This window comes from Bos indicus x Bos taurus, chromosome 14, assembly GCF_003369695.1.
Source record: "Bos indicus x Bos taurus breed Angus x Brahman F1 hybrid chromosome 14, Bos_hybrid_MaternalHap_v2.0, whole genome shotgun sequence".
Classification (NCBI taxonomy): Eukaryota; Metazoa; Chordata; class Mammalia; order Artiodactyla; family Bovidae; genus Bos; species Bos indicus x Bos taurus.
In genome coordinates, this window is record NC_040089.1 from 37,184,664 (window position 1) to 37,203,823 (window position 19,160).

Sequence of the window (19,160 nt, forward strand, 5' to 3'; positions counted from 1 at the left end):
TCTCAAAAACATTGAGTGAGTGAAAGAAGCAGGAAACAAAACTGTCTGTTCATGCTGTCTGATTCCATTTTTATGAAATTTTAGGCAATACTAATCTAATACTCGGAGAAGGCAATGGCACCCCACTCCAGTACTCTTGCCTGGAAAATCCCATGGACAGAGGAGCCTGGAAGGCTGCAGTCCATGGGGTCGCTAAGGGTCGGACATGACTGAGCGACTTCACCTTCACTTTTCACTTTCATGCATTGGAGCAGGAAATGGCAACCCACTCCAGTGTTCTTGCCTGGAGAATCCCAGGGATGGGGGAGCCTGGTGGGCTGCCGTCTATGGGGTCACACAGAGTCGGACACGACTGAAGTGACTTAGCAATAGCAATAGCAATCTAATACTAACCAAGGATAGCCTGGTTGTTACCAAGCCACAGAGAGGTGAGAAAAACAGGCTACAAAGAGGCAACAGGGAATTTTTTCACAGTAACAGAAATATTCCCATCTTGACCCTGGTTGTAGTTACACAATAGCATACATTTTTCAAAACTCATCAATTTATATAACTAAAATGGGTGTAATTTATCATGTATAAATTATACCTCAATGCAATCGATTAAACAATTAAAAGGTATAGTTATTTGATACACTGATACAACAGCTGGCAACACTAAGTTATTGCTCACTACCTCTCATAAATAATAATTAATCTCCCAATTAATTTCCAATTAATTATTACCTTAGGAGACTAATCATTTGAATTTATCTTGTGTCCAGATGTGACTGTGTACACTTCCACTTGTCCTGTTCCCTTCGCCCTGGCCATATTCCACATCCCACTCCCATCAATCCCATCGTGATGTTGGCTCCACGAGGACAGAACACTTGACTGTCATTTATGTTATATCCTTAGTGCCAAAAAGTACACCCGGTTCACAGCAGGCGCTCAATAGACTTCAGCTGACTAAATGAATGAACCAATCCCTTCAACTGTTAGTATTCACTGGGAATATCTCCGAGGTCTTTGCCCACTTTTCTTGGTCAGTCTTACCTACTTTTATGGAATCAGTTACATCTGCACACTGAAGACTCTCGAATATCTGTGTCCTACACCCTCTTGCTGTTCACCAGAACCACTGAAGAATGCCTACTAGACAGCTGACTTTGAAAGTCCCAAAGGCAACTTGTTCGTCATGTTTAAAATGGAACTTATTAACCTCCTCTAAGTCTATACATCACATTCATTCTAAAAAATAGAACCTTTCCTACAACATTCATACTATCTTCCTACTTTACTTTATTCTCAAATTCTTGGAATGGTCAACATATCGTCTGCCTGCGTCTGCCCTCAATGTGGGAGACCTGGGTTCAATTCCTGGGTCAGGAAGATCCCCTGGAGAAGGAAATGGCAACCCACCCCAGTATTCTTGCCTGGAGAATCCAATGGACAGAGGAGCCTGGTGGGCTGCAGTCCACGGGGTCGCAAAGAGTCAGACACGACTGACAGACTTCACTTTCAACATATCCTCAGATAGCCTCTAACTACTCTTCAGTGCCGGAGAAGGCAATGGCACCCCACTCCAGTACTCCTGCATGGAAAATCCCATGGACAGAGGAGCCTGGTGGGCTGCAGTCCATGGGGTCGCTAAGAGTCGGACACGACTGAGCGACTTCACTTTCACTTTTCACTTTCATGCATTGGAGAAGGAAATGGCAACCCACTCCACTGTTCTTGCCTGGAGAATCCCAGGGGCGGGGGAGCCTGGCGAGCTGCTGTCTATGGGGTCGCACAGAGTCGGACACGACTGAAGCGACTTAGCAGTAGCAGCACTTTTCAGTGCATTGAATCTAGCTTCCCTCCTGATCAGACCAGTGAAAGTGCCCTCACAGAAGTCAGCACAAGAGACCATTTAATCCTCTTATCTGTACCATGGACACGTGCACCTCCGCCCCACTCCTCTACAACCACTGTGTGCTCATAGCTCAGTTGTTCTGACTCTTCGCGACCCCACTGACTGTAGCCCGTCTGGCTCCTCTGTCCATGGAATTTTCCAGGCAAAAATACTGGAGTGGGTAGCCATTTCATTCTACAGGGGATATTCACAACCCAGGGATCAAACTCGAGTCTCCTGCATCTCCTGCATTGGCAGGCAGATTATTTACCACCGCACCACCTTGGAAGCCCCAACAACCATTAGCTTTGCTTAATTCAATCTTTGCTATTTTTCTACTGAATTCAAGCAAAGTCACTCTAATTGGTCTTTCTGCTACCAATCATTTTTTTGTCTAGTTCCTCCTCCACATGCCTACAAAATTATCTTTCTAAAATAAAAAACCAATGTCACCATCCTTTAAAAAAGAAGTTGGTGGTCTCTAACAGCTAACTTCAAATTCTCAGCAACACACGTCTTTTCAGCTTCCTTGTTGACACTTCCGCTTTGAATTCTAAGCATTTCTAAAGCACATGCCCTTTTATGTCTCAAGTACTTACCTCCTTCTGCCTACAATTCCTTTCCTTCTTAGAAGTCACCTTAAGATTCTATGTACTTCTTAAAATTTATTCAAAAGTCCCTCTGCTATGAACTCTTCCTAATTCAATCAGTCAGAGCTGTTCATTCCCACCCATTTTTCTTACATGGCTGACCACACCTCCCCCGATCACTTACCATATTACACCTATAATGACACTTATTACGTGAGGAAGGCATTTCATTATTGCCTGCAGTATATTGTAGCATGTTACATATTTACTACAAATATGTAATTTTTTAATTGAATTGTCACATTATGTTCAAAAACTGATCCCTGGAAACTGGACACAATTGTAATAATGGCCAATCTCCTGTGTATTGATTTTATTTTCCTGTCTGACCCCAATTTGACCATAACACTTCCTGTGCCCACTGCTTAGTATGCTACCTGGCATGTGTAGGTACTTATTAAGTATCTGCCCAGAGTGATTAAATAAATATTCAATTTATTTATTAACTAAATAAATTCTACCATTCAATAATATTTTATAAATGAATTAACTTCATATCCATCTATTCTTCACATACATACTGAAATTAATGAAAACTATTCTTAATGTACTATCTACTATTTCTAGAATTTTTGAAGTTGTGGACTGTGTATTCTTCTCCAATTGTAGTCCTTGTTTCTTCAAATGTTCTCTGCAGGGGTCCCCAACCTCTGAGATCTAATGCCTGATGACCTGAGGTGGAGCTGATGTAATGATAAGAGAAATAAAGTGCACAATAAAAGCAATGTACTTGAATCACCCAGAAACCAGCCCTTACTCAATCCATGGCAAAGCTGTCTTCCAGGAAACCGGTTCCCGATGCCAAAAAAGGTTGGGGACCACAGTACTACAGGACTTGATTCTGAACTTTTATTGTACTTTAAAAAATACTACTACAGATAAAAACATTTTAGAAGCTTTTCAAACATCTCTTACTTCTAACAGTTAAATCTGCTTTTTGATGAGACTATGTGAAGACAGAACTTCCCTGAACCTGAAATCTCCCAGGGATTAGAAGGAACTAATAATTCTCTATGTGAACATGAGTAACCTGCATTACTAATAGGATGTTTTATTTGTGCAGTTCCGCAAATGTGTATTTACATCATAAAGTTATCTCTCTGAATAAAATCTAAAGTTCCTTCCAGCTCAAAAGAGAATTAACTCTTAAATGACTCAGACTCAGTTGTGTACACAGTGGAGTGCATGAAAGAAAAAAGAAGTGAAAGTGTTAGTAGCTCAGTCATGTCCGACTCTTTGCAACTCCATGGACTATAGCCTGCCAGGCTCCTCTGTCCATGGAATTCTCCAGGGGATCTTCCCTTCTCCAGGGATCAAACCTGGGTCACCTGCACTGCAGGCAGATTCTTTACCATCTGAGCCACCAGGGTGGAAGGCATAAATAAATTTATTAATGCAATCTGTGACTAAACCAAAGACCACAGATTACCATGAACACTAATCCTACCTTCAGGAATCAGGCTTCAAACACTATACAATAGTTGGATTTAAAATAAAGATTTGTAAGCAAGAAGCAAAAATGTACTGGCATTTCTGCTGTGTCATAAAATAATGTGTGTAATTCCTCTTTCGCTATCTGATACATAACAAGGCAGTCAATAAATGTCAGTTTCATTTCCTTGTTTACTCATGTATCTTCTAATACCCCTGGCATGTCAGAGTATTTTTTTTCAGTGTGCAGATATCTTTACAGGCAGCATTCCACATACTGCTCTCTTTTTCTCAAGAGTTGTCCTGGATGAGAAGAGAACAATACATTTGAAATTTTAGATGCTGTCATTCATGAAAAAAAAAAACAAAACTTCAGCTGTAGCTGAATGCTGAAGAGAGGAAAATAGACCATTTCAACATGACTTAGAAAAAAATAGGTATATATATATATATATATATATATATATATACACACATCAGTCTGACATGATGTAGTACATGATGGGTACTACAATTAATCTTCTGTTACTAAGTAAAAAATCACATCATTGCCAACCATTTCTAGCAAAAAGAAATGAAATTCACCTTTAGATGAAAAATAATTTCCTTTTCTTCAACTTGATTGAAGAAATAACTGCTTATTGCTTTTCAAATAATTTCAAATAGAATTCTTGAACTCTCTTGCAATACAAACAAAAAGGCTACAGATATTTCTAGTTGGGGATGACACATAATGACAACTATTTTTTCTGCACATCAGTGGCTCATTTCAGATCCACATCAAAGTCACTGTGTTAGGACAGCTCTTCTAAGTATTACTCTTTCTTTGAAGTGTGTCTTATTGTGTATATGCTGGTGTATCAAGGCTCAAGAGCATGTCTGCCCTGATTACACTGCGCAGTGATTCAGGGTGGAGTTAGTCCTGAATAGTTTGTGGTAGTACTGGACTATTTTGCTTCCCTGGAGGCTCTGTGGTAAAGAAGCCGCCTGCCAAGGCATGAGATGCAGGTTCAGTCCCTGGATCGGGAAGATCCCCTGGAGAAGAAAACGGCAACCCACTCCAGTATTCTAGCCTGGGAAATCCCACGGACCAGAGGAGCCTGGCGGGCTACAGTCCATGGGGTACAGAGAGTCAGACACGACTTGGCGACTAAACAACAAATGGACTATTTTATTTAAGAATTGATCGATTCTTAACTGTTATTCATCACACTATGTTTTTATAGGCATCAGGATTTCTTTCTTCAAATGTAATATTTTTCTCTAAATATTTGGAAATTTCAGCCAAGTGAGCTGATATGTAATTCTAATGCTTTTTATGAACTATAGTTATGTGAAACGTATTGACAGTTTGTATGCCCTTGAGGTTTTGACCAAGTATATCAAACTCTGAAGAAACCAGACAACAGGTCAGTTTGCAGATAACAGGCTGCCCATTTGAAGAACAAACCTGAGTTTTAGCGTCACCACAGGAAGACCAAAGACTTCAGGAGAATTCTTCCAATTTCTCCAAGGTCTTTGGAAAGTTGAGGCTAAATCCAAGAGGGCTTTGTAGGAAGTGACCATAAATCAGCAAAATCTCTTGACCCCATGCCAAACCCATAAATGTATTTTGCTCATTGTACTCAGTAATTTCTCATCACTTTATATACATTGTTTAACAGTGTAGGTGAAAATTTGGGCTCAGAAGTGACACGGTAAGTTATGTTTCGAGGACAAATTAGAAATGGGGGAAAACATTTCTAAGTGGAGGAGTATATGCCCATGCATGATTTCTTTCTCCATATTTTCCTATTAGAAGTCTACAAAATTTTACTTATACTGGTTTTTGAAAAATGGACCCCTTACTCCAAAAAAACTAGCCGCAAACAGCCTGATTATAAATCAAAAAAACTCTGATTATAAATACATGGATTACAAAAAGTGAGGTATAGGGAAAATAAGAAAAAAGAGAAAGAACAAACACTGATTCTCGAGTTGGGTAAGCCCCACTCCCCATGTCCCATCTCAGTGTAAACTGTACTAAGACCAAACTGTTGAAATATGTTATGTCATTCATGCCTTTAAGAGAAGCCCATAATCATAAAGAAACCTGCTGTAATCATACTAAACTTCAAAAAAGAAGACATATTAGTTGAAAGGTATTATGTTTGAATTGTACTTGAAAAGAAAGTTTTTAATTAAATAGATACTTCTGAGCCTTCTACTGACATTCTCATCTTGCTAAAAATCGCACCAACATCTAAAACTCACAATAATGAAAAGGCACCCCGTCCAGTAAAACATTCCCTGATTTTTATAAAATTAATTAAATATGGTTTAACTAAGATACTAAGTACTTTCTTTACACTCTTTATATGAAAAAGACAAATCTAGTTTTTTATATTTCACTCTGGAGGTTTTAAAAACAATACTGCTCACTGGATGATAATCACAAGGAAGGGTACAGACTAAAGGATTAAAATTAAACCCATCTAGAAAGGATAATTTACTAAAATAATTCATTTTAATTTCCAGTCTAATTTTTCTAATGACTCAATTAAACAATGAAATTGCTTACAGTTAATTATACAGAGAGATTTCTAATATAATTAGTATGGGAAAACATATTTATGATGCAAAAACTCAGAATAATGTAAATTATAACACAACGAAACAAAATTTACTTCAGCTCAAAAATTGATGAGCATTTCAAAAATGTCTTCTCCATAATAATTTTCTTTAAAAAGCTGAATGATTTTGAAACATTTTGGCATTATAATGAGAGAGTATCAAGTACACACCAAGGAACCCTAGACACTAAGGTATACCTGTATTTCAAATGAATTTTCATGAAATGCATAGAAGTTAAAGAAGCATACTAACTGGGCTGGACAAAGCTTGAGGTTCACAGAACTGCTGATATAAAGTTTTTTTTTCCTAAAAAGTAATAAGTCAATAACATTCAAGTTCTAAAAGAAAATTAAAAAAAAATACTAAATAAAACTTCAAAAAATAAATATTCATTTATGATAGAAATCCAAAAGCTTGCATCTAAAATGTGATTAAAAACTTTAGGTTAGCCCAAGCAAGGATAAAAGAATTATTGAGAATATGCAAGTGTTCAGTCATCTTCTGACCTGCGGAGCCAGCTTTATTAATAATAACTTTAATTGTATAATAATTTTAATTATTTTATAGACTTAAGGGAAAGGATGTGCTTAATACTTGCATTCTGGTGAGCAAATAAGCTTTTTGTCACTCAAATTTCAGTTAAAGAGTGGGTAATGAAAAAAAATTTAAAGTTAAAACAACATAGTTTTCAGTACACTAATATATTTTTTACTTTTAATACAATATAGCTGTCACATACAATGGCTCTGGTAGGCTTAAATCAAATGTCAATGGGCACAGAAGGCCAGAGAAGAGTTTATACAATATTCAATAAGCAATAATATCTATTCAGTGTACAATAACAAAATTTTAAAAGTACTAACCTTGAGACACAGAGAAAGAATTTATTGTTTTTAAGTTCCAGAAATAAAAATAACACAATAGCATGGAATCCGTAACAAGCTGGCCCTATCATTTCTAAACTATGGTCCAATTAAAACATTTAAGAAATAGAAACAATCCTACATGTTTTTCTAGCAGGTAAATACACCTGAGAAAGTTACCTATAAAGAAATAGGCTTTAAAACTCTTAACCACAAAGACTCTTCTACTGTGACATTATGAGGATGTGCTGGGCACCTGTCAGGGCATGGAGCCATTTCCCACAGTCTGTTCACTGCACAGCTGCAGGTTGCAGCTTGTCAGCAACACAGTATTTCTTATCAACATCAAGCTCGTTTGACCAAAGAAGCACAGTAATGTTTCAAACCATCTGCTTATATTCATTAGTATGTAAAAATCACCAAACACAATTTGGAAATGTTTACTAACTTGCCCATAAATAAGAGTGTAATATCTCAGCATAAACTTTAAAAGAAAAAAAAAAGGGTCTGAGTAGTCAGCCCAAATATAGGAGTAACAGATTCTACATTTTGACTAAAGCAAAACTATTTTAAAATTACAGTTGCTGTCACTGCCAAGAATTAACAAATAAATACAAATTTAAAAATTTAAGTAGTTCTTCTGGCAGCTAAATGAACATCTACCACAGTAACTTCTCCAAGCAAAAAACTCAATTCAGAGCTTGAATCAATTTGTGCTTTGTTTCTATAAAAATCCAAATGTAGTATTACTTTCGGACATTTTTAGACAACTAGATTTGTAAATAAACAGTGAATTCCTTTCCATCACAGTTTATTTCTAGTTCATCCATGCACATTATAGATAGAACTAACTGCTTAGTTCTTTTTCTGCAGGACTTTAACTGTGTGAATGAAGGTCCTTTTAAACAGTGAGTTATTATTCTTAAGGTAAACCACAAAACAAACCCTAAAATTTTAATTTTTAAATTAAATGATTAAAATTTCAGATGACAGAGCCAAAAACTGGTAACAGCTTTTTAGATTTCATATTAATAATCTAATTAAAAACACTAACCACTACCTGGCAAGAGATTGGAAAGAATCAGGTTTCTGTGAAGGGAAATAAACAAACAAAAAAAAACATGCAAAAATTCCACCCCCTCAACCACATGATCTTCTCTCATATCTAAATTTGAAAAAAATGTATAAATACATGATCATTTTAGACAATACAGACCTTCTAGAGCATTTCTAAAGGAAATTACAGTTTTTGGTCTTAGGGAGTAAGACTAAGATGGAAAGGGGTGTGAAAATTGTCAACTCTGCGGGGACAGTCTGTTCTTTCTACACACAGGCATGCTGCTGTTCATCCAGTCAAGTGGTTACAGTTCAGTACAGGATTTTCAAGGCAACTAAGATGTCAAAACACAAGTATTTCCTCTTCCTAGAGTTAACAATTCTTTTAAAAGATCTACCCACAGAGGATTATTGTGGTTTGTTTTTTTCCAAAAGGGAACAATGACTAAATGGGGGAGGGGGAGAGTTTCCAGCCCCAAATTCTTATACACAACAAGAGGCCTATAAGCTAGGTGTAGACTGCCCAGTGAAATAGAATTATTGGTACCATCTGAGGTAGGTGCTACCCTAGATGGTTCCAAACACAATCCAGTAAAACAATACATGTTTTTATGCCTCAAAGAGCTAGAAAGCATTTATTACTGTTCTAACACCATGGTTAATGAACTCCTAAGACAACAGGCTTCTAGGATTTTGTACCTTAGTGGCATCTCGGGATCATTACTAGCAACAGAATGCCAAGTTGAAAATTGCTATGACAGTAAAATCAGCATTAGAAAAACTCAACCTTACTGTAAACTGAGGGAGCACTTAGTGTTAAATACTAAGACCAAATGTATGAAGGCAGGATCTTTACTTGGGAGAACAGAGTGGAGGGAATAGATGCGCCCAATTGAGACCAATCAGAAGACAGAACAGAGGATGAAAAATGTCTTAAAAAAAAATAGAGGAGGAAGAAAGAATATGGAGGAGAGCCAGGCAGCAAAAAATAATTACTGGAGAGAATGAAAAATCTTTAAAATGAGGCATGTGCACATGGCTCGTTTTTCTGTCCTCCGTGTTCCTAATGATTTACAATGTAAGTGGCACAGAAGTCACGCTAGCAGGCAAGAATGAGCTTTCTGATGGAGAGAGATGGAGGACTAGGGGCTAATGAAGTGCTTTGTTTTCTTGGTTTTGCTTTTAATTCATACCTGAAAGCCTTGAATCCTTGCTAAATATTCCAGCTGTTTTGAAGGTTGTACTGGAGAACAAGGGGGAGTAGGAGAACTTCCTTTTAAACCTATGGCTTCAGCTGTAGAAGATGTTCCGTTCATAAGGAGTTCCCTGGCAATTGTAGCTGAACTACTCGATGTGGGAGATATACTGAAGAAAGAGCTCGAGGGTTGGTTCATATCTTTGGGTGACAAATAGCCTAGAGTCGTGCCAGAGATCACTTTGTGGCGGCTGGCTTCCATCTCTTGATAAACATCAGGAGACAAATGAAGAATTCCTTTTGGAGCTATAAGTAAAATAAAGGAACATTGTTATTACACTTAAAATAAGTGAAACAGAAACATGTTAGAGCATTAGTGACTCAAGGATTTCACATGAAACAAGGCAATGAAAAACACTGTTAAGCACCCATCTTCCCCATACTTGCAAAGGCAATTGCAGTCCCCTCTTTGGAGGCGAAAAATGTACGTTTCAATATTCCTAAAAATCATTGGCTTAAAAAATCACAAAAGTGACTTCAAGGGGAAGCATATGTGGTGGAGAAGCTATGGAGGAAGATGGGTTACTGATGTGTAGAAGTGCACTGGGGGTAAGATTAGGAATGTGTACGGTCTTCAGCCTGCAATTTAATATTTTATGATTTCATAAAAGAGACACTAAATCCCTAACGTATGCAGCAGTTGAGACACAGAGGTAAAATGATGGCTGGGTCAGTCCAGATTATCTGAGCAAAAAAACTCATACATCCAATGGCCTGCTGGTATTCCTCTCTCCACAAAGATGTCCCACTGTCAACTCTACCTAATGAACATGTTAAAAACTGACAGAGCATCTTCTTCCCCCAAATTGTTTCCTATCTGGCTTATCTCATCATGACAGGGCTGCCCTGGCGGCTCAGTAGTAAAGAATTCGCCTGCCAATGCAGGCGATGTGGGTTTGATCCCTGGGTCAGGAAGACTCCCTGGAGAAAGAAATGGCAGCTCACTGCAGTATTCTTGCTTGGGAAAGCCCTTCAACAGAGGAGCTTGGTGGGCTTCAGTCCATGGGGTCACAAAAGAGCTGGACACGACCTAGTGACTAAACAACATGATACCACAATCCATCTGCTCAGCTGCCCAACCTAGACTCCTGGCAACCAGCTTTGACTCACTCACCAACAAGTAGCCACTATGTGCAGTCTAGAATGTGCCCTGTCAGCTTATCAAGTGTATTAGCCCAAGTCAGGCCATATGCAGATTCTAACATCAAGAGGAGTGAGCCTGGGGCTGTGTCATCAGTTGGCAGAGTTGTAAACATATTTCCCTTGACTTCCATTTGTCTGAGAGATATTTCAAACCACATTTCACATGCTTGTTCTAACATCTTTGGGTCAGATATTAATGACTCTCAAATCATGACACCATATTCTAAAATTACTGATCAATCACCAGTTTTGGAGAATGTGCTCTGAGAAAGAAATCCTGCCACTCCCTTTCCCACCACTAACCTCCTGATTCAGGCCCTCAGTGTTTCTGACAGGGCTATTGCAACCATCACTAAAAGCTTCACACTGCTGCTCTCCCCGCTGTCCATTTCCCAAAGTGGGTCTATACCATAATCCCCAAATATAAGGGTTCCATGATAAATACATGGGGGAAATACTGCAAATTATATCACACACAAACATCCCTTTGGGAGGATTAAAAATGCATGTCAGCACAGTAAAAACTCTGAGAAATCCAGAACAGAAATCCGTTTAACTTGGTTTAAGCCAGGATTTCCCAGATTCATATTATATCCAGGCTTCCCATGTAACATTAATAACAACACCCTAGGAAATGCTAAGGCTAGACATTCTCTCACTTTAAAATCTTTACTGGCTCTCCATCACTTACACATCAAATCAGAATCCCTCAGATGACAAATGAGGCCCTGAGTGCTCCGGCTCCTCCTTTCCTCCCCATCCTACTAAAATCTTCATGGAGACCCCATGTTCCACCCATGCAAATATAGTCACACCTCTCCCCATACTCTGGCTTGTTTGATCTCATCACATCCTTATTTCTATTGTTCAGTCTCTCTTTCTCTCTCTCACACACACCCACACCCACCCTCCCCCCCACCCCCCCACACCCTCCCCCACACACCAGTTAGCCTCCTACTGTTAGGTTTTAGGCACCGTGCTAACCAATAGTGTCCTGACCTCAAGTCACCCTCAGTCTCTCAGATGAAAATGAAAGGGATAAATATCATGGTGTGGCAGGTACCTCTGCAGAGACGGGTTGGGGAGCAGTGGGAATGAGAAGGGAGAAGCACTGGGAGCTCAGGAAAGGCTTCCTAGAGATGGTACTGTCAGCACATCCCAAGGGACAAGGAGAACTGGGCCCAGGAGGGAGAGAACTGAAGGCAGGGGGAGGCACGAACAGACACAGGGATCAGCAGACCTGGGAACCTCTGCCCTGGAGCAAGAAGGGGGAAATGTGGACTGCAACAAGGAAAAGTGGAGGGCTGGAAGGGGCCAAGCTCCAGGGAACTTCACCCTGATGGTGTTATAACATAAAGTGAGTGAGTGAAAGTTGCCCAGTCATGTCCAACTCTTTGTGACCCCATGGACTATACAGTCCATGGAATTCTGCAGGCCAGAATACTGGAGTGGGTGGTTACCATTCATTGGATGGAACACAGGTCTCCAGCATCGCAGGCAGATTCTTTACCAGCTGAGCCACAAGGGAAGCCCAAAACATAAAGGGGTTGCTTTAAAAAATAATTTATATATGGCACTTCCCTGACATTCCTGTGGTTAGGACTCTACATTTCTACTGCAGGGGGCACAGGTTTGAAACTCCTTGGGGAACTAAGGTTCTACATGCCGCATGGCATGGCCAAATGAATAAATACATAAATTATACAGCATAAAATATCATCCTATTTTACAGATTTAAAGGACTTCCCTGTAGCTCAAATGGTAAAAAATCTGCCTGCAATGCAGGAGACGTGGGTTCAATCCCTGGTTAGGGAAGATCCTCTGGAGAAAGAAATGGCAATTCAGTCAGCATTCTTGCCTGGAGAATCCCATGGACAGAGGAGCCTGGCAGGCTACAGTCCATGGGGTCTCAAAAAGTTGGACACGACTGAGCAACTAATACACACATGTTTTATGGATTTAATTTATCTTTGTATTAGCTTTACATTCAGGAAAATTTTTAACAAAAAAATTAAAAAGAAAACATATGCGTTGGGGAAAAATTACAGATAAATCTCACTAGCCAGAGTAAACTACTTTTAACATTTTGCTTTAAACATATACTTTTAGTCTTTTTTCCTATACATTTTTTGTTAATTGAAAAAAGAAGTTAAAAGACAGAAATACAACATGATCCTTTTGTTATTTATAAAACTATGTACTTTCATTAATAACTTTAAGCTTAAAATTTCATTATATCAGTTGTTTCTTTAAACAATTTCGTATTGCTGGACATCTAATTTATTTCCTTTTAAAAAAAAACAACACAGGGGGACACATTTTTTAAAATTACATCTTTATTCACATGAAAATTGATTTCCTTAACTCAGAAGCAGAACCGCTATTTCAAAGAAAATGCATTTTTTTTACACTAATAAATTGCTCTAAATTGGTACAAACGCTAGTAGTTGTGCCAATTTCACACCTCCATACAAATATGTGAAAGTTTCTCCTTCTTATTTCAGTAGTAGATATTATTATTAAAAAACCTTTGCCACTGCTGTTAGTATAGATAAGTGGCAAAGATTTTTAAAATAATAATATCTAATATAAAAATAGGGGAAAAAAGCTACTTTCAGCTTCACCCCATGATATCTGGGGAGGTGAGAGAGGTTGGAGATTTGAGGGCTTCCCTGGTGGCTCAGATGGTAAGGATTCGTCTCTCATGCAGGAGACTCGGGTTCGATCCCTGGGTTCAGAAGATTCCCTGGAGAAGGGAATGGCAACTCACTCCAGTATTCTTGCCTGGAGAATTCCATGGACAGAAGAGCCTGGCGGGCTACAGTCTATGGGGTTGCAAAGAGTTGCACAGGACTGAGCGACTTCGCTTTCACTTTCATGTGTGACCAATGGTTTAATCAATCATGCCTACATAATGGAACTGCCCCAAACGCCCATAAACGAGGAGGTTTGAACAGTGTTTGAGTTTGGGTCGTGTCTCCCAGCTTTACTGGGACAGACGCTTCTGTGCTCCAGCTCCTTTTGAGCCCCACCCTGTGTACCTACCTCTTCCTCTGGCTCTCATTTTAAATCTTTTATAATAAACCCATGATAGTATCTTCCTGAGTTGTGTGAGCTGTTCTAGCAAGTCATCAAACTTGAGAAGACGGTTGTGGGAACCCCCTGAATTTACACCATTTCGGTCAGGAGTACAGATGGGAATATGGGGCTTGTGACTAGCAAAGTGGGGCATCTTGTGAGCCTGAGCCTTTAATCTGTAGGGTCTGCACTGATTCCAGGGAGCAAAGGAACCAAACTGTAGGACACCCTGTTAGTGTCCAGAAAGTTGGAGAACTGGTTGCTATGGAGGAAAAGAATCCCTACACAGTTAGTGTCAGAAATGCGGTAAAAACAGCCATATGTCAACTCTGATCAAACTAGACATGTATGTGCAGTTTTATGTTCAATTTTATCTCAACAAAAAACATTTGCCAATTTGATAAGTGAGATGACATATTACTTTTTCACTAGGTGTACCAACACCAGACACAATTCTTATTTAAAGGATAACTTAACGTATGACTCTAAATTCTACACTTAATTTAAGAAATCAAGAAGCTAAGAGCATTATTTCAGCAATGTTATTATATAGCAATAACGGGCTTGCCAATAGCAATATTATCAAGCAACAAAAATGCTCTCCCAGCACTCTGGAGAGGGATTACATCACAGCAGAAGAACTCATGTGGGGTACAGGCTCCCTTATTCCACTGTAAAGCCTGAATTGACTTCATGAATAAAGAAGATTCCTTTCTATGGAGATCAACTAATATAATAGTCACAGAGAGAGTAAAGATATGTGTAGATGTCTGCAGTCAACTACCGAATGATTTTCAACGTGAATATTAGTAACTGTTTGGATCAGTCACAATTCATTTAGGTTCTTTCTGTTGTAAATTTAAGTCACTTTTCAGTGGGGGTAAAGACCTAAAACAAGAATCAAAGAGTAATTTAAGGACTCTCTGGTGGTTCAGTGGTTAAGAATCCACCTGCCAATGAAGGGCACACAGGTTTGATCCCTGGTCCGGGAAGATCCCACATGCTATGGGGCAACTAAGCCTGTGCCCCACAACTGCTGAAAGCCTGTGCACCTGGAGCCCATGCTCTGCAGCGACTCACTCAACTACAAAAAGTGTGCAGCAGTGGAGACTCAGCCGAGCTAAAAATAAATAAAAACAATAAAACGAGTAATTTAAAGTATACATATTTAAGGACTTTCCACTGTCTCCTGAAAAACCACCCATCTCAATTTATACTGCTATTAGCAATGTGTGACTAAACCTGCTTTCTTACACATCTGTCAAAACAGGCTTTAGTTATTCTAAATAATTACTATTACTCTACAACATTTTGTTGTTCTATTAATTTACATTTTTTTGATTACTGCACAGATAAACTTTCTCTCATGTGACCCCCTTAGGCCCATGCCTTCTTTCTTGTTGGCTCTGAACTCAGTTTTGCTCATGGACTTGGAAAAGAATTCCCCTGCTCAGCCTTGTAACGTCTATTCTTTTCACCCTCTATTTGAAGATGTTCTGAACCGTTCTTCCATCATCTACCTTTTGTCCCTGATGTGGCCTTTAATATTCCCATCTTGGTGTTGTCAATCTGTAACCACTGTACACAGCTGCACTGCAGAGACAACACGGGCACTATTCTAGCACTTTACACGCATATGTCGTTTAATCCACACAACCACCACATGAAACGGATTTTTATTTCTCTAGATTATAGATGAAAACACTGAAGCACAGAAAAGTCAGGAAACACAGCTAAGGGTATGGGTAATGTTTAGCAATGCTAGATTTTAACTCCAGGTGGTCTATCACTCGAGTCTGGACACATTACATTAAATGACTTCCTAAAAGAACAAGTAGAGGGAAAAAAGTGAAAAGTCCAGCCAGTTCTAAACACCCAGGTTTAATCCAGGAAGTGAACTTCACATGTGAAGTTTACCCAGACTGGCTCCACAGTTGATCCATGCCACCATGGCTGTTCTTAGATGTTCCAGAGATAGCCTCACCAAAATCTTCCCTAAATTATATGACGTCATACAGGATTTTAAAAGCCCCAACGTGCCAGGGACAGTGACATCCTACAAATGAGGAATGCCAGGCCATGGTGCCCTTTCTACTTGTTTTCCCCACTAGGTTTATGCTTCTCTCAAATGGGTGTGTAAACCCTCTAGCCTCCCACAGCGTTTTCCCAGTGCTCCGGTTCTTACTGGAAGGGCTGAAGAGGACATTCTGAATTGAGATCTCTTAAAAGGTCTTATCATATGTATAGATCAGCAAACTTAGCAGAACCTTGCCTTTTGATGTTCACTAACATCGTAACTCTTTGAGAGGCTGAAGAACATAAATGAGTAGTAACTGGTACTAGGGGTATCAGAACAACAGGGCAAACCAAAGGAGTAAGAAAGATAACGTCACTTCACTGGTACAAGCGGTTAATGTTAGTCTATAAAAATGAGTTTCTATGCACATCCATTGAATGAATGCATTGTGTGTGCTTCATCACTAAGTCACATCCTACTTTTTGTGACCCCGTGGAATGTAGCCCGCCAGGTTCCTCTGTCCGTGGGATTTCCCAGGTAAGAATAATGGAGGGGGTTGCCATTTCCTTCTCCAGGGAATCTTCCAGGGATTGAACAAGCATCTCCTGCATTGGAAGGCAGGTTCTTTACTACTGAGCCATGAATGAGTACCTAGCTATCGCTTAATAAAATGAACTTGTCACTTTTTATACCAAAGCTTCAAAAGAAAAATCTTACTGTATGTTTCCATAAATCAGCTTGAATCTTGCCACAATACTGCTGGACTAAATGTTTTATTTATAAATACTCAAGTACCCAACAATATTCATCTACTTCTGTCTCAGTGAGATTTTTCATAGCAAAAAAAGAGCAGAAACAGTGATGACGGGTTCTTCTGATTGAGATTTACGACATGTGGGTAGATGTATGACTGTTTCAATGCAGATACTATCAAGGATGACTCACCAAATGTTAAGAAGAAAGTCAATTGTTTGTATATGGTTTGAAAGCTGAGGACTTAGAATTATACTCCTCCTCTGATCAGATAGAACATTTTGTTTAGTACTGATACTATCTCAGAAGACAGAGTCTTGCTTCCTAATAGGCATCAATTATCTTAAACCACAACCTAGTTTTGAGGTTTGCCAATTTAGAACTGGATATCTGAAAAGTTACTTGGTTGTTACTGGAAAAAATAGACTCTTAATGAGGAGTTTCATTTTAACATTTCTTGTTCAAAGTTTCAAGTGACAGCCAGGAAGATATAAACACATTCTGTGACTGGTCTTCCTGATGGTGAAAGTGAAATCCGCCTCTCATAGCATTTGCTGTAAAGTCCACCTCTCCTGGCATTTGCTGCTCAGTGAATTTCCCTAGGGTGTCCTGATGGTGGCAAAATCTCGTCATCATTCCAATGTTGAATAAACCTTATTTTTAAGGTATCAAAAAATTATCATTAAAAAATTCTTAAAACTTGGAAAAATAAACTGCTGGTTCAAAACAGGAAATGTGAGAAAAGGATGAGCAGGAACAGCAAGATTTATCAGTTTGACAGTGATTTTAAAAATCATTTATATGAAAACTCACAAAAATCCAAGTAAGGTCTATAGTCTAGGTCACTGTATCATTCCTGTGTCAATCTTCTCATTTTGATAAAGTGCTATGATTTTATAAGATGTCACCACAGGGAGAAGCTGGGTGATGGGTACACACTGTACCATTTTTACAGCTTTAAAAAGCTTTAAAAACCCATCTACATGAAAGCACTGTTAGGCTGCTCTGGGCATTTCCAGGATAGAGGACCTAGAACAAGGCTGTGCAGCGACCTCAAGGTGGAGAGAACCTTGACAGCTCCAGCTTCGGCCACTGCCTTGCCTAATGTGCAGCCCTGGCTCCCTGGGCTCTGGCTGCTTGACCTCTGGTTCCATGATAATAAGGAAGAACATGATGGGAGTGTGGACCTCGTGGTTGGCTTTCTGTTCTTTAGCAGGGAAGCACCATGCCACCAAAGGACAAGTGGGGAGCCTAGGCTCTGAACCTCACCAAGGCTTCGTTGGTGGTTCACTGTAAAGAATCAGGCAGTAATGCAGGAGATCCAGTTTCAATTCCTGGATCAGGAAGATCCCCTGGAGAAGAGAATGGCCACCCATTCCAGTGTTCTTGGCTGGAGAATTCCATGGACAGATCCATGGTCAATTTTGGAGCCTTCCTGGTGGCTCAGATGGTAAAGAATCTGCCTGTAATGCAGGAGACCTGGGTTCAATCCCTGGGTTGAGAAGATCCCCTGGAGAAGAAAATGGCAACCCACTCCAGTATTCTTGCCTGGAGATTCCCATTGACAGAGGAGCATGGGGTCACAAACAATTGGATACTGAGCGACTAACATACATGCGTACTCACATTAGCTGTAATGAGGTTCCCCTGGACCCTGTGGTAGTGCTGCACACAGCCTAGAAGAGAGCTGGGACTTTGATACTGCTTCTTGATATCAATGCAGACCACAGGGAGACTGGACTTCTACTCCCAGCCAGCAATAATGAGTAGTGTCATAAGAGAAAGAGTGGGAAGTCAGGACATTAATCATCACCTAGAGGTAAAGAGCTTATCCTCTCTGTGATATCAGTGAAGATCATGTAAGGACCAGAATTCCTACTCCACCCAGCAATAACAAGGAATCTACCACCTTGGACACCAATGGAGGCAGAACGGGGAAACTGAAGTAGAATTCTGAAAAGTGATCAAGTAACCCACAAGGAGTGAGTAAAGGAAAGCAAAAGAATAGAAAAAGTAAATAAGATGGCAGACTTAAGTCCTAAACACATAATTACATTAAATGTAAATGATCTAAATATATCAATTAACAGGAAACTAGCAAAGTAGATTAAAAACATGACCCAACTACATGCTGCCTAAAAGAAATTCACTCCAAATATACTGATATAGGCAAGCTAAGAGTAAAGGATGAGGAGATAAGATGTATATCTTATAAATATTAATCAAAAGAAAGCAAGACATTCTATTTCTAAATAATGACATATGGAGGTCTATGGACCCACCCCAACAAACAACCATAAGTTATGAATATTAATTTTAAAATACTTTTAAGTCTCTGGAAATTATTCTAAGGGCATATAACAAATAAAACATCCTCCCATGTAATAAAAAATTTGGCTGGACTTTGTCCCCCGTTCCCGGG

At 39.3% G+C, this 19,160-nt stretch overlaps 1 protein-coding gene across 16 annotated transcripts in view; it reads right to left on the reverse strand.

Annotated features, from left to right (window-relative positions):
• The window catches only part of STAU2 (staufen double-stranded RNA binding protein 2), a 303,753-nt gene that overhangs the window by 127,525 nt on the left and 157,068 nt on the right, over nt 1-19,160 (reverse strand). For 11 of the 16 annotated variants that reach the window (XM_027561188.1, XM_027561190.1, XM_027561200.1 and 8 more), the window contains one exon: nt 9,686-9,993. In XM_027561188.1, the coding sequence (XP_027416989.1) occupies nt 9,686-9,993 (308 nt within the window). Of the gene's footprint in view, nt 1-7,255; nt 9,994-19,160 lie in introns of those variants that run through there. The other 5 variants (XM_027561197.1, XM_027561195.1, XM_027561198.1 and 2 more) reach the window with 2 other exon arrangements.